The sequence below is a fragment of the Diaporthe amygdali genome, assembly GCF_026229845.1.
Source record: "Diaporthe amygdali strain CAA958 chromosome Unknown NODE_10_length_1141467_cov_65_626103, whole genome shotgun sequence".
In the NCBI taxonomy this organism is placed as follows: domain Eukaryota; kingdom Fungi; phylum Ascomycota; class Sordariomycetes; order Diaporthales; family Diaporthaceae; genus Diaporthe; species Diaporthe amygdali.
In genome coordinates, this window is record NW_026517030.1 from 307,485 (window position 1) to 322,169 (window position 14,685).

A 14,685-nucleotide genomic window follows, 5' to 3' on the forward strand; every position below is an offset into this window, starting at 1 on the left:
TATTACGCGGATGCCCTCCCTCCCAACCTCATCACCATGTCCAAGTCCTCTGAGACCCCGCTGAAGTTGGAGTCATCATCATGCTCGAACTTAGCGTCCGAGCCAGCTGGCAAAATGCTCTCTTCCATGTGTTCGAGAAAGCCGTCGAATTCAGACCAGGAGTTCGATCCGCACTCGAGTTCATCCTCAGTCTCAAGTTTGGTTTGCAAGGCAATCTCAGAATATACAGTTTCGGAGTCTTCAGAATCTGACGCCGGACCCCGAATACGCAGCAGGTCGTCAATAGTCTGGATTTCGTGGAAAGAGAACCCAGGAATGCCATGGCCAACCATAGCCTGGAATTTCTCACGAAGTGACTGGTCAGGTCCCCTGCAGTCATCAGAGCTCAGCGCTTGAAGCTTTTGGTCTCTCCAGCAATAATTATCAGACTTTGTCCATACATCCACACGGTAGCCCATGTTCAACACGTTGGAAAGCGCGGCTTGCAGAATCGTTTCTTGTTGTCTGACCGCAGCAGGCAGTCTACTTGAGCCAGGATCATTCCTGAAGACGATGATTGCCCACTGGCAAGTAGTGCCAAGGGCATTGCGGTCCGGCTTAAGGTAGTTGGGAAGAACAGTGAAGCTCTGCTGAATCTTGCAAGGCGATGTCACGGAGGTGTGCAGAATCCAGAGAATGACGTTGCTGTATTCGACATTTCCACACAAGAGCATGTTATTAAGGCAGTAATTCGAAAGTGCCGCCGTTGTGTCTTCAAAATGCTCAGTACGAGAAGGCGCCGAGGGAACCAACGGATAATGGACGTCGCACTTCACAGCTAATCTATTGCTGGGTTCCTGAGAAACTTTCGCCATCGAAACATCGGCTCGTTTGAGCCTCATGCTCTCTGCTGCCGTCATGAAGATGTTATCGTTCGCATCGAGCTTTTGCACTGAGCCACGTGTCCCGCCGTCGTATTTATAGCTGATGTCTACGAAAGTCGGTCAGTGGCATGCTAGTGTTACGAAGATTCCATGAAGAACGGCCACACGTGAAGGACGTAGCTCACCTTGGATGGCCTTCTCAGAACAGGCTCGGAAAGTGGTTCCTCTTCGCAGGTCTGGGTCGAGAGCCGGGAGATCAAGCTTTGGAAGAGGAGCTCGAAATGCTTGAGTCTGAGCATGCTTCTGGAATCTTGCCAAGACGGTGGGTGAAATGTCGCCCTCGCATGCAGGAGCAGACCGCATCTGCTCTCCAGTGTTATGACTGGCCGTTTTAAATAAGTGCCTTTTCACAGTCGGAGATACTGAAGTTGAACTGGTCGGCATAGGTATCTGGGAAGCCCTCGAGCGAATGGAATCGTACCACCTGTGTTTGGCGGCAGAGCCTGCTGGGCTTGATGAACAGCTTGAATTTGGCGCAGTTGGGATGTTGGTGGCCGTGTTCAGTGCCCGCCGGCCCTTCATGGAGCCCCTGACAGAGCGGACCGCATCCAGTGACCGGTGGCCTAAAGTACGGCTCTTGAAGCCACATGAAGGGGAGGATTGGCCCATGGTCAATTTGAGTGTCACATTCTCGCCTTTAGAACAAGCCAAGCAGCAGCGGTTCCTGCCCGTTGAAGTGACGGGGCTCGAAGACATCTTATTGGGGGCTGATGAGAATATCGAGACTGACAGCTGGCAGTTTTGTGTACACACACAATGGATATTTGAAAACAACTCAGCCGCTAATGAGGATGCCTTCGGTGGAACGGCTGGTAAAGCTAGAAGAAACTGGAATATGAGAAAGTCAAGAAAGAAAAAAACAGTGTAAGGCCTCCCTCCAGCAAAGCAAAGGACCGGATTGAGCTCCAAGCCGCTCCTACCGCAAAGACTCCCTGAGTGGGAAGTCTCGTTAGACGTTGCGGCGCCATGAACCAGGACATAGTGACGGCAGGAGCAGGCTGGATGTCACAGATCCGGACCCGACTCTCCGCAACTCGCATCCACTGGGCTTCGAACCTGCTAAGTCTTTCTTCTTGGGCTCCAATATTGTGCCTTGTTAGTGACACCTCCTTAGAAGACACGTACATCGCCTCCCAAGGGCTTGCTTTGCCGCCCGTTACCTATCTACTTGATATCAATATCTCAAACACTTCTCTACCATCTTACTACGATCCTCTGAAGTCATTGAGATTCAAGGCTCGTGGGATATCAGCCCGGGGACTAGGAGAATGGGGAAAGGGTGTCAACGTGTAATCACATGTCGACAAATGGGCCCCTTTGATATTGTAGCTCTGCTGCTGTGAATCGTCTGCCTCAAGGAGAAGACCAGTCTCGATACGTGTTGCCTAGAAATCTAGGCCTGCTGAATGAAGCCTATCAAACCCACGTAAATGGAGGGCCTCCTACAGGAGAAGAAGGCCTCCTACAGGATCCAGCTCTGTGCATAGGTGGAGTACGAGACAGCAGATAATTCTGACGTCTATCATTCCTATCCCTGAGCATCATTGGATGAAAAATAGTATCGTGCAGAGCGGACACCTTCATAACATGTTGCGGAAGCAACAGCTCACGAAGATCTGGATGTGAGACAGTTCCGGCGTTGACCGCCGGTAGGCCTCAGAGATTCAGACAAGCTTCGCAAGCAGCGCCTGCACACCATGCTCCGTCTATAAAAGTCGGCATCCCATCTCAAGATGATCAAAGTTCCCTCCTCATTCTCCAAAACTCCAGACTTGGAACCAGAATTGAAACCGACTAAATCCCAGCCTCACAATTTTGCACAACTATCATGCCTGATAAACACTCAATGTCCCAAAGTGATGCCTCACGCATCCAATCCACTCAGGTATGCACACCTCAAACATAAATTGTGATTTGAAGGCGCCGAGATGGTGCACACAGGGCTGATCCGACATCGACCGTAGGCGAAGAGTGGTGGAGACATGAGTTCAGGTGGCTTTGCAGCGCGGGCCCAGTCTGGGGCGGCAAATAACGCCAACTCGGGAGCAGGAACAAATATGGCACCACAGGGGAACGCCGAGGGCGGCAGTACTGGGGGAAAAAAGTAGGTGGCAGGTCCGATATGCTAGAGAAAGGTGGTTTGGTTCGTACGACAGGATGGTGAACTTGACGACGTCGTCTCGTAGTTTCTGCTATAGTCTCCCCACACTCGTTTGAATAACAAGATTCAACATCTTGGCTCAAATAACTTGCCAGGATTGGCACTCTTGAACGTTTGTGATATTACCGTGCATCCTGTAATTGTGGGTGGAATGGGAGTTGGCCGATAGATGGATGCACTCTTCGTCCAACTGGACAACTGTGGAATTTCGTAGCATCAAGCCAAGTCCTTTTATCATAGTTTATCGGCTGAAAGGGGTATCATAATTGACCTGTAGTCTAAAAGAGAGCGTGCCAGCTTTTCCTCACTTTTTACTCATCCTTCGCGAAAGCGTCGTTGAGGTAACCAACAAAGCTCTCCCTCATCCTGCTGGCGGCCATGTTTCCTACAGCTTCAAGGCCAATGCCGCCCCTGTTCATGTTCACATAGGCGCGTCGATACCTCTGTAGCTGGGGCAGCCCGATCTTCTTGCTTGGCAACTCCACAACCAGCATCTCTCCTGCGTCGCCATCCTTCGATATGTTGACCTCACCGCCACCTTCGTCTGACTGCTGTTCTAGGATCTTTTTTACGATATCCTGAGTCTCCCTGTCAAGTACGTACAAGTAGTCACCGCCGGCGTCACGACTCCTTTGCACCGTCGATTGGTTGGGCCTGATCACCTTCCTGCCCTCGCCGGCGATGACCTCCCACATCTCATCAAAGACCTTCTTTGTCTGGGCTTCATCATCCTCCCAGATCAGGGTGAAGAGCGGGCTGTCCCAACGACTCATAGGGTTGGGCTCCTCGTAGCGGAACCTGAGATTGTCCCAGTTGCCCGGCTCGTATGCACCCTCAGGCGCCTCGTCGTCGCCTGCCACGCTCTGGCCGGCTGTGAGCGCTTCCTCCCGTCGGAGGAGCCGTTCCTCGTTCACCGCCCTGGCCCTGTCCGGGGCGCACCCGATTTGCAGGAGCACGTTGGGCGTGCTGAGGTTCTTGGCCTCACAGTAGAGCTGGTAGCGCCAGCCCTTGATGTAGTTCAGGCCGTCGAGGATGACGATGTCTCTTGTGGACAGCACGCGCTTGACGGCGCTCGACAGCGAGGCGCGGGCATCTTTTTCCGAGGCATTGGCGGAGCGGGTGTGTGCCGGGAGCTTCTCGGGGGAGAGGTCGTATACGGTGCGGCTGATGGACTGTGTCTGGTCGGAGATGAGGTGCAACCGGTACTTGGTGCCTTGCTGCTGTGACTGTATCCTCTCGGCCAGGTAGTCGTGCAGCTGCTTTGCCCTGGTGGACTTGCCGGAGGTGGGCAGGCCAGTGACGATGATGAGCTGTGCGCGAGGCCCGCCTTTGTGAGTCTAGATTCAAACACGAGACACGCTGAGGGCCGGCAGGAGGAGGAGGTAGAACTCACCGGCATTGTGAGCCCAAATGACCCCAAGCTGGTTCTCTGGCCACCTGGAATGGACGGGGTACGTACAGTCGAGAGCTTTGCAGTCGAAATCTTGGTGGGGCTGCAGTGACGGCGGATGGCAGATGGCGGGGCTTCGAGATCAAGGACCAGGGCTGCAGATTCCAGATCTCAATCGGCGGGGCACAGGGTACTCGGTACTACCTGATCCATTCTTGTACTGTGGGTAGACTATTATTTTAGAAAGAGTTTGGGGCTCCTCGACAGCCTTCCCCTACACTCTATTAGCTATCGCCAGGCCTGTCACCAACTTCACACTTCTTTTGTCTGTCGTTGCCCTCACTCCTTAGCCGGCTGCTACCTTGACGAGCTACTATTTTCAAATCTGGAGCGGGCCATTATGTTACAGACGCGTATATCAACACGTGGCAACATCCTCACCTAGACATTGGCAGTTGCATCGTGATTGTAAAGTTTTGAGAATGGGCAGGCTTCATGATACCATGAGCAAATCGTGTACAGAAGAAAAGTACTGCACATGTATCACCCTGTAGCTTGGAAGACGCTGCGGGTTCATTCTCGATGCGGGCAATTAACCGAAAGCGATCTGCCGTGTATCGAATATGCATCTGAAGGCTCCGTTGCAACGTCGGTTGTGGGGGGCCCGCAAGAGAGTAGACGACGCTTGATACACACCGCGGCCATGGCATGAAATGCCAGCCAGACCAGGCAGGGGAGCACGCAGGAAACGATGGCGTAAACATAGATGATACCTCGGCTCGCCGCCTGCCAAAGGCAATGAGAGGCATTCTCCATTCTCTGGATGCACCCATCAGGCACGCCTCCCCGTTCCCCCTCTCCCGCCCCCGGTCAAGGTGAGAACGGAAGGACCGGAGCCAGGTCGCGTTTAAATTGCCTACAGATCAGACGACACAGAGAAAGACATCGGATGAGTGCCGAGGATGGCATCTCAATGCTCAAGCGATCTGACAGTCCCCACCGGACGGGCTGTCTGGGCTGACGACCCACTAGTAGAGATTTTAACATTTTGAGCCTCACCTGCCTGACTGCACGACATAGCTGTCCAGATGCGCTAACAGATCTGAGGAGATCCCTTGATCTTTCAATAAAGAAAAGGCAGAACAGCACAGGGCACTTCGGAATGGGCCCCACCGGCCGGAGAGCCAAGCCGAGCAAACCAGAAGAAACTAGACAAAACTACGGTAGTTGCCGCAGCCATTGATTCACATGGCGGCGATCCGGAAAGGCCGTGAAACGAAAGGGATCGCTCTGTCCTGCCAGCTCTGCACCTCGCCGAAAGGATGTCGGGCCATGAGGAGGTCGACGCCATGTGATGTCAATCCATGTGATGGGCATTTGGCAAGCTTGTGCTTGATTCCGTCCAGCATCAATGAGCCCCCTATACGCTTAGTTCTCGGACCGTTGCGCCGGACCGTCTTATAATTCGGATGAGACGAGATAGCTGTCTGGCAGCCTACGTATGCACCCAGCCCAGTTTCACCGGAACTGTCAACAGGGTTGTTGAACGACACGGACGACTTGCTGAACCGTACTCGCAATTCGAAGCCGTCCGTGTTGCCATCGATCCTGGATAAGATGACAGACATCATGGGTTGCCCTCGGGTGATGTTGCCGGACGTTAGGGTCTGTTCTCGAGATGTTCTATACGTGGGCCTGAACAGGGTCTCGTGGGGTGGGGGCCTGGGTTTCACTGGGTAGAATGATCGATGCTTCCAGTCATGGACCCACCGTCCCGTCTGCGATCATATAGTTTGCGCATCTTGAAGTCAACAAACAAACCCCTAGGCGCCGTTGCGCATCAATCGAGTTGGCTTCATGGCGCGTGCTTCAGGAGAGCCGGCAGAGCCCGCGCAACAAGGTCAGACTAGCAGACTATGCGCATTCACGTAGTCCATCTGGAGAATACTGTTATTCCGACCGTGCTTGTCGTATGCGATGAGACGAACATTGAAACGTGCTCTGGCAGCAACTCCTTTCTAGTGCATGACATAGGGGTGGACCGGTTGACTGCCGCTGGGAGAGGCCCTGCACTGCCCGTCAACGGCAGCCAAGGTTAAGCCAGTCCCTGGAATTGCCAAAGGTAGCCAATTGTCTGATGCTCGCTTGCCAAGAGCCTGGTGAAGCTCCGATTTGCCCCGTGGATGTGCTTCTGGAAGCTTTATGGACGGGGGTGGCCGCCACCACCCGCTAGCACGCAGCCCCTGACGCCGAAAAGTGAACCCTTTCCGTGCTTGTCGCAACGTGCGATAGGCAGGCTCGAGGCAGGGCAGCCTAGGCAAAGTGGGAGAGACGCGGGAGATGGATGGTGTATGCCACTATCCTCACCTGGGCTATGCTGGTCTGGTACGTTTTATTAGCGGACCAGTGAAGGACCAGCTGAACAGGGCCAGGGGCAAACTGCTAGGCCCGAGTGCATGATGTCCCCAGAGACGTGCTCTTCTGGATGATCCGATGCTAATAGCGGGCAGATCTGTCCCAGATCTCCGTGCCGCATCGCACCAAAAATGGCAGCACGTCGTGATGTTGGAGAGATGTGAGCCAGACTTGCTTTCGCTAGGGGCTGGTGCATATGGATACATGTACGCAAGGCTTCCCTCCGAGTCTGCCGATAATTGGGATTGACTACTACCGAACGTCGCAGTTTGTTCAGATCCTTCTCATCTGAATCCAGTAACAAGGGCCACGGCGCGTTAGTGCCAGAAGGACCTTAGTTCTAGCACAAATTTTCCTAGCCACTGCCACCTCGCCCCAACGCTGCCCTCGAATCCCACCGCGAAGCATTCCATTCTTGGCTCGGGCCCACTTCAACCTCACACCTGGAGGCGCACATCGTCAACATGGTTTACTGCGGCAAGCCCTCCAAGGGGTGCTCAAACTGCCGTGAGCGCAAGATTCGTGTAAGCCACCTTTTCAGAGGCTCAAATCCAGTTGTGTTATATTTGAAAACTTGCAGGCTGAGCCCCCGGGAATCACTGCCGAAGGGCTCCCGACGATCCTACTCTCGAGCCAATGCACTGACTGATGTCCATGTAGTGCGACCAACGAGAACCTGGCTGTGGACAATGTGAGAAGCGACAGCAGCAATGTCCAGGATACAGGAATTTGGTTGATCTTATGTTTCGGGATGAGAGTTCCCATGTCATCAAGAAAGCGACTGCCAAAGCCAGGAAGAAGAAGACCCAGTCGCCAGACAAGACCACTCCTTCACCAACCAGGCCGGTCCCCACGCCGAAGACATTGACCTGGTCGCCACCTGAGTCCAGTTCAAGCTCCAGCCCGAGGCGGCTACCGGTAACTCCATTGATTTCAACCTCAACAGCACATAAGCGGGAAGTTTCCGTGGTTTCGCAGCTTCAATGGTCTCCGGTGTTCAAGTTCGATGAGACAGATAGACAACTTGTGAAAGAGGAGCCCGAGCTACTCTCGCCGGTGGATCTCTTCCCTCCCTCGTACTATCACTTCTCGCCCAGCTACCAGGAACGGGGTGTGAATTTGTTCATCACCCGTTACATTAGTGTGAGCGAGAACTTTTGTCATCACAAATATGACTTGTGAGTTGCTCTCCCCCAAAGCAGATCCATCAGTGCCTGGCTAACCGATTCCTCCCCCAGCCTGTTCGATCTCTGGACACCAGGCACCTCAAATGAGGAGAATGATTCAGTTCTGGCAAGTGTGACGGCCGTCGGTCTCGTCGGCGTCGCGCAAATGACACGATCCCAGACCGCCCTGGACGCAGCACGGAAGAGCTACGGCAAGGCTCTCCAATTGACAAATGCCGCCCTTCGGGACCAAGATGAGGCGGTAAAAGATACCACCATGCTCTCGGTGCTGATACTGGGCCTTTTCGAGATGATCGGCGGATCAAGTGCCAGGACCACCGAGGCCTGGCAGAAGCACCTCAACGGCGCAGCTGCTCTCGCCAGACTTCGAGGCATGGGCCAATTCCGGTCCCGCGCTGGAATCCGGATGTTCTTCATGCTCACTCAAAACACAATGATCAATTGTATCCAGAATGAGCTGCCAATGCGTATGTTCTCCACCCGTCCAGATCCCTTGCTCACTCAAAACTTTTGGCTTCGAAAGCCGCGAGGATCCCCAGTTGCCCTTGCGAAACAAATTGGTCACTAAATTTGCTAACGGGCTGGTGGAACAGCGAAGGACCTGATCGATCTGCGCAGTCAGTTAGGTGTGATGTTCAACTTGAAAGGCAGGGAACCTGGGTTCGAAATCTGCAACGCTATGTACAACATTTTGCAACTGCGGTACGACATCAAGCAAAATATCGTCACTGATCTAGACGAGATGCTGGACAAGTTTACCGAGGCGGAGGATGATTTCGAAAGGGTGGTCACTCTTTTCCCCGAAGACTGGCAGTATCGCAAATACCGCTTGACACAACGTCTCCGGCCGGGCTTCTTCAACAATGTCTGCCACTCTTACCCAAGCCTACGAGTGTCAACGATATGGAACGGGCTCCGGACGTGCCGCATGCTGATCATCGAGACGATGCTGGAGGAGCTCCGAAATCGATTCCTGCGCGTGCCCGTCGCCCAGGTGCCAGGGCGGCACCAATTTGAATATCAGAAGGCGAAGTTCAAGTTGGAGAAAATTGCACTAGCAATTCTCGCAAGTGTTCCTCAACATTTTGGCCTCGTCCCCTTGGACGGAAGCGCTCAGGACACATTTGCGCCTATGCCAACCGCTGAGGACGTCTGGCCTCAAATACCCGATAGCAGCTGGGGGGCAGAACTTGGCGAAGGTGGCGGCTCCGACCCCAATGGTTCTGATGATGGCGACGACTACTGCCAGAGCCCTTCGCTCAACAATGCCATGCAAGTCAAGGATGTGGAGGCGAGTGCCAAGCGCTTCATGCTCCTTTCCTCTGTTACGAACGGTCTGGTCTGGCCGCTGTACCTTGTTGGGATGTCCACGGCATCGTCGGCCGCGATGAGGGCCTTCGTAGTCGAGAGACTGCATGCTATCCACGACGAAACGGGGTTGGCCCAGGCAAAAGAGCTTGCTTCCGTCGTTGAGAGCCACAAGCAGTCCTCGGAATCATCGGGACGGAGGCCTAGGGTCTGCGGCTCGACAAATCTCGTCAGGTGGGAAAGTCAATATGCGAAAGAAAATCAGCGGACAAGAGTGCTGCCTGTATAAGTGCCGTGCTGGAAGAGCGCATTGCTCAACTGCAGTGTACCACTTGTCACTCGCTGGCCAGATGTGTTAGTAGCAGAATCCTCTGCGGGACACACAAGAGGGAGATCTAGCGGGAACGCGCCGAGACTTTAATAGACGCAAGGGATTTAATCAACGATCAAGGCTTACAGAAGATGATACCCTCGGAAAACTTTTCGGTGGATCGTTGTCAGGGCAGGCTGTAGAGGCCTGGGGCTCTACTCGCACCGTCATCGCTCAATAAAGAATTGAAACGAAGACCTGAGATGTGTTAACGCACTGTGTATTGCGAGGTATTGACCCTCATTGTGTAAAATCTTACATGATTCACCAATTATCAAAGTTTCCAAAGCCGCCTGTCTTGACCTTTTTCCTGGAAGGCTCCCACGCCTCAACATTTAGGTCGTCTGCTACGGTGGGAGCTTCACTTTGGTCTGCGCGGGACGACTTCAGATACTTCCCAACACCGCTGCCAGCCTGTTCGACGGTGCCGTCTCCACGGATGCGCTTTCCTGTCCACGTGGTCTTGTCATCGTCAGTGCCGCCTTGACGCTTGAGCTCAGCCTTCTCAGCTTCTGCTCTCTCGGTCTGATCCTTCTCCTTCAGAAACTCCTCAAAAGGGTCCAGAAACACGACGATATCTTTGATGGTTATTTCTTTCAACGGACGGCTGCCCTCATCAACTGGCACAGTCTCCATTTTGTTCAGCGTATCCAGGCCGTCCACAACCTTACCAAAAATCGTGTGTTTCCGGTCAAGGTGCTTCGCTGGCTTATATGTGATAAAGAACTGGCTCGAGTTCGTGTTCTTCCCCTTATTTGCCATGCTCACAACCCCACGCTCGCTGTGCGTGAGAGGACCATCAAATTCATCTTGGAAATTCTTCCCCCAAATGCTTTGCCCTCCCTTGCCGGTGCCGGTGGGATCGCCGCCTTGGATCATGAAATTCTTTATGTTGCGATGGAAAGGCACCCCACGGTAGTAGCCCTTCTGTGCAAGCTTGACGAAATTCCACACAGCCTTGGGCGCTGTTTCAGTCTGTAGCTCAATGACCAACTCTCCGATATTGGTCTCCAGCCTAGCGTAGCCCTTGATTTTGATTTTCTTAGGCTTCAGCATCCAGTCCTCGTCCGAAAGTATGGCTCTCTCTCCACTTGTCTCGGGTGTGAGGCCGGTGCTTGTGAAACTCGCGGCTGCTCTACCTGTCGTGTATGTGGCAGCATTGTGAGCCAGCTTCCTCTCCTGTATTGCAGGCTTCTTGAACGTCGTTGCTGAAGATGACTTTTGTAGTGCTTTGGCGGAGCGATTGATATCCCCACCTGTCTCCCTCTCCCGCCTCGCTTTTTCGACCGCCTCTTTTGCCCGTAATACTTTGTCTCCGATTCTCCCTAGCGCGTCGACGTTCACTGTACCCTGCTTCCTTTCCTCTAATTGTTCAGGCGTCAACAATGCGTCACCGCCATCCTTGAGATACTGGAACTCGCTCAAATTCCTGGACGCCGCGTTCTGGGGATCCTGCAGGGTGATGATGTCTTTACGGCCAAACTCTTTGTCATCAACCAAATCGTGCCAATTCTTCTGCTTGATGTTCATCTGCTCGACAGTCTCCCAAGCGAAGACGTTTGCATATGTGCCATGCCGTATCGCGACGATGTGCGTGTTGTCAGTGAAGACCTTGAAAGTCACTGGGTCTATCATGTCCCCTTTGCCATCCGTCGGGCCAGCATTGGAGTCCACCTCGGCATCAGCGTTGCGGGCAAAGTTGAGCTTGATCAGGTCCTTGGGATTGAGAGGCTCGCCGTTGACGGGGTTGGTGTCATTCTTCTCGAGCCATGAGCTGATGACCTCGACGTCGAATATCGTGCCTTGGGGAGTGCAGACGGGATTCTTGAAGGGCTGGAGGCTTGCGGCGCAGAAGTTGAAGGGAAGTCGCCGAAAGTTTGCGCCAGCTCTCTGGGCGCGCGATCCCGCCCCGGCGCCAACACTGGCCGAGTAGGCATCAGAAGACGACCACTCGCTGTGTGTGATGTATAGCTTGTCGGTGCCCTTTCCCATCTTGGCTCGGTGTGGGGTGAGTCGTGACCGATCGCGCGACGGGAGACAGCCCTGTGCGAAGTGCAGAGCAGGAATTGGTTGGTTGGTTGGTTGGTTGGAGTCGGGAGCGGGAACGAAACAACTTCACTACATAGTCTAGTACTGTATGTACAGCGCTGGAGTCGCATGCGACACAAATGTTTTGCCAGCCAGACCCAGGCTAGGCCTGCAGTAGGTGCCGTGCCGTCCATGCCACCCAAATTTAGTGACAGCTGCAGCTCTGGAGATCCTTGCCAAGACCCCACAGAGCCTTCCGAGAGGACCGGTCGCCCCATGCGCAGCACCCCCCATGTCGCAGCCAAGCTTGCGCAATGCTCTGTACTTCGTAATCTGTATCCTAGACCTGATCCTGGATCTGGGCACTACCAACTGCTAACTGCAATTTGTCCAGAGCCAGGCAGAGCGCAGTCAATGCTGCATCTACAACTGCAATTACGTCTTCACCTTGAAAACCAGCTCTGTGCCTCAACTATGGTTGCCGGTTGTTCCGCTCAGCAGCCAATTCATTGCGGAAACTCGAGAGCTCAAGCCTAGGTGACTTGTTGAGAGACCAGTCTCACCTTACCGGGGCCTCGTCGACGCCGCCGCCGCCGCCTCTTCCAGCTCTCCCGACGGCTTCAACAACTCCCTGCAACGGTCGTCCACCCCGACTCCGACTTCCTCTTCACCACACATATCCAAAGCAGACGCAATGAGATGGTTTTCGGCCGCAGCGTCTCTGGCGCTGTCAATATGGACGGTCCAGGGCTTGGAAGTCAAGATGGTTCGTCCTGTCTTCCGGGCATTGCTCACCTTCTGTCGTTGCTGACGTGTAATCCCTCTTTTCAGGACCAGACCGAGGAGAACCGCCAACGATGTGCAGGCATGTACAGTAAATCAGCCTGGGGCGGACCCGTCGACCCCTTCATCCTCATAAAGTTCCTCCCTCACGAGGGCGAACAAGACCCCATCGTCAGCCTTGTCGTCTTCGAGTGGAAGGACGAGGATCTGATCGGCGTATACCCGAGCCCAGACGCACCTCAGGTATGGAACAGCTGCTTGCGGACCGGCATGGGACTGGACTCTGACTTGCTTCACAGAAAGTCGGCATCTGCGAGGAAAAACAAATCGAGGATGGGTTCTGTGAAGAACAGGACATCGGAGAGTTCATTCTGGCGCCCAATGCGACCGAGAAGTCCAAGAACCTCATACTTACCGACGCAATACACCTGAAAGATGCCCAGCCGATCAAATATGAGATCAAAAAGACCGGCTACTACTGTGTGCTCACGGACAAGTACACCGCCAACGACTACACAGCCATCGTCGAATTCCGCAACGCCTTTGGAGAGCTTCCAGCCACCCAGATACCTAAGCTGCCATTCTACGGAGGAATAACCATTCTCTACGCATTGGTTGCCGTGTTCTGGGGCTTCCTTTACTACCAGCATCACGCGGACATCTGTATGTTTGCTACGGTGTTTTGTACGACTTGGGAAGCGCGCGCTGACAGATTCTCTAGTGGCTGTGCAGAATTACATAACAGCCATCCTGCTGTTCCTTGTTGTTGAAATGCTCATGACTTGGGGTTTCTACGGTATGAAACGAAATGGAATTCATCAAGACTGCCACGAAGTGAAACGACGCTAACATAAATCTCCAGACTACCTGAATCGCAACGGCTCGAATGTTGGATCAAAGGTCCTACTGGTCGTGGTTGGCATCTTGAATGCGGCTAGAAACTCGTTCTCCTTCTTCTTGCTGCTCATCGTATGTATGGGTTATGGTGTTGTCAAGCCCACGCTTGGCCGTACCATGATCTACGTACGGTGGCTAGCAATAGCACACTTCGTGTTCGGTCTGGTCTACGCTATCACAAGTCTCTTGATTACCCCTGATAGCGCAGGTAAGAGACGATTCCGTCAAAACCCCGGATTATGGTGTATCTGACTCTTTTAGGTCCCTTCGTGCTCCTCATTGTCCTACCCCTAGCAGCGACGCTGACCGCATTCTACGTTTGGACGCTTAACTCGCTGAACTTCACCCTCAAGGACCTTCGGGAGCGTAAACAGCACGCAAAGGAGGCGATGTATAAGAAGTTGTGGTGGTGCATCCTGCTCAGCATCCTGGTCATCTTCGCCTTCTTCTTCTTTAACAGTTTCTCATTTGCCTCGGCAAGCGACCCAGACTACGTCCCTTTCCACTGGAAGTCAAGATGGTTCGTCCTCGACGGATGGCTAAACTTGGTCTACTTTGCGGACGTGGCATGGATTGCTTATGTCTGGCGGCCTACTGCGAACAACCGTCGCTTTGCCATGTCGGACGAGATCGCGCAGGTGAGTCAACCATTTTGAGCTCTTCAGAGCTGATAGATAACGTTCTATATGCTAACATTTCGACTAGGACGACGACGGCACCTTTGAGATCAACAACATGGATATTGGGGCGCCGGATGATTCAGATGACGAGGAAGCAAATGTTGGCTCAAAGCCAGCCATCAACACCACTCGGGGAGGCCAGACAAGTGGAGTGGAGAACTACCAGGCACCAAGCGGGCCGCCACCTGCAAATGGCAGCAGCCAGCGACCCAGGGCGTCGCTGGATGGTGAGACCATCTTCGCCATTGGAGATGACGACAAGTTTTCAGACGACGAGGATGAGGAGAACGCTGGACTGGTCAAGAACACTGGCAAGTGATACATTTCCAACTGGTGAAAACTCTCCATCAGAGCGTCAAGTCCATCAAAGTATCGAGGTGTAAGCGGGAGTAGGCCGGCTAGGCGATACGATTGTGTTGTAATCTTATAGATATTCTGGCGTTCAAGCGAGAGTGCTCTGGGGGTTGGCACCGGGCATGGTTATTTAAGCTTCGTTATCTTTTAATGACACAAAGCTGGTTTGCATACTATATGATTTTGAAG

General features: G+C 53.5%; 6 protein-coding genes across 6 annotated transcripts; 2 read left to right on the top strand and 4 right to left on the bottom strand.

Annotated features, from left to right (window-relative positions):
• Window positions 1-2: 2 nt before the first annotated feature.
• J7T55_009064 (uncharacterized protein) lies at window positions 3-1,226 on the bottom strand (the record flags this gene model as incomplete). Its single annotated transcript, XM_053141990.1, has 2 exons — window positions 3-970; window positions 1,049-1,226. The coding sequence occupies 2 exons, from the start codon at window positions 1,224-1,226 to the stop codon at window positions 3-5; spliced, it is 1,146 nt and encodes a 381-aa protein (XP_052994905.1).
• Window positions 1,227-3,395: 2,169 nt separating this feature from the next.
• Window positions 3,396-4,483, bottom strand: J7T55_009065 (rna polymerase ii elongator complex subunit; the record flags this gene model as incomplete). Its single annotated transcript, XM_053141991.1, has 2 exons — window positions 3,396-4,421; window positions 4,478-4,483. 2 exons carry the CDS (start codon window positions 4,481-4,483, stop codon window positions 3,396-3,398), a joined length of 1,032 nt encoding a protein of 343 aa, XP_052994906.1.
• A 1,235-nt stretch (window positions 4,484-5,718) lies between these two features.
• Window positions 5,719-6,102, bottom strand: J7T55_009066 (uncharacterized protein; the record flags this gene model as incomplete). Its single annotated transcript, XM_053141992.1, has 1 exon — window positions 5,719-6,102. The coding sequence occupies one exon, from the start codon at window positions 6,100-6,102 to the stop codon at window positions 5,719-5,721; it is 384 nt and encodes a 127-aa protein (XP_052994907.1).
• Window positions 6,103-7,353: 1,251 nt separating this feature from the next.
• Window positions 7,354-9,673, top strand: J7T55_009067 (uncharacterized protein; the record flags this gene model as incomplete). Its single annotated transcript, XM_053141993.1, has 4 exons — window positions 7,354-7,413; window positions 7,550-8,067; window positions 8,128-8,543; window positions 8,670-9,673. The coding sequence occupies 4 exons, from the start codon at window positions 7,354-7,356 to the stop codon at window positions 9,671-9,673; spliced, it is 1,998 nt and encodes a 665-aa protein (XP_052994908.1).
• A 345-nt stretch (window positions 9,674-10,018) lies between these two features.
• On the bottom strand, window positions 10,019-11,746 carry J7T55_009068 (uncharacterized protein; the record flags this gene model as incomplete). Its single annotated transcript, XM_053141994.1, has 1 exon — window positions 10,019-11,746. One exon carries the CDS (start codon window positions 11,744-11,746, stop codon window positions 10,019-10,021), a length of 1,728 nt encoding a protein of 575 aa, XP_052994909.1.
• Window positions 11,747-12,074: 328 nt separating this feature from the next.
• On the top strand, window positions 12,075-14,461 carry J7T55_009069 (uncharacterized protein; the record flags this gene model as incomplete). Its single annotated transcript, XM_053141995.1, has 8 exons — window positions 12,075-12,117; window positions 12,340-12,548; window positions 12,614-12,808; window positions 12,865-13,228; window positions 13,287-13,361; window positions 13,428-13,670; window positions 13,724-14,100; window positions 14,168-14,461. The coding sequence occupies 8 exons, from the start codon at window positions 12,075-12,077 to the stop codon at window positions 14,459-14,461; spliced, it is 1,800 nt and encodes a 599-aa protein (XP_052994910.1).
• Between the last annotated feature and the right edge of the window lie 224 nt (window positions 14,462-14,685).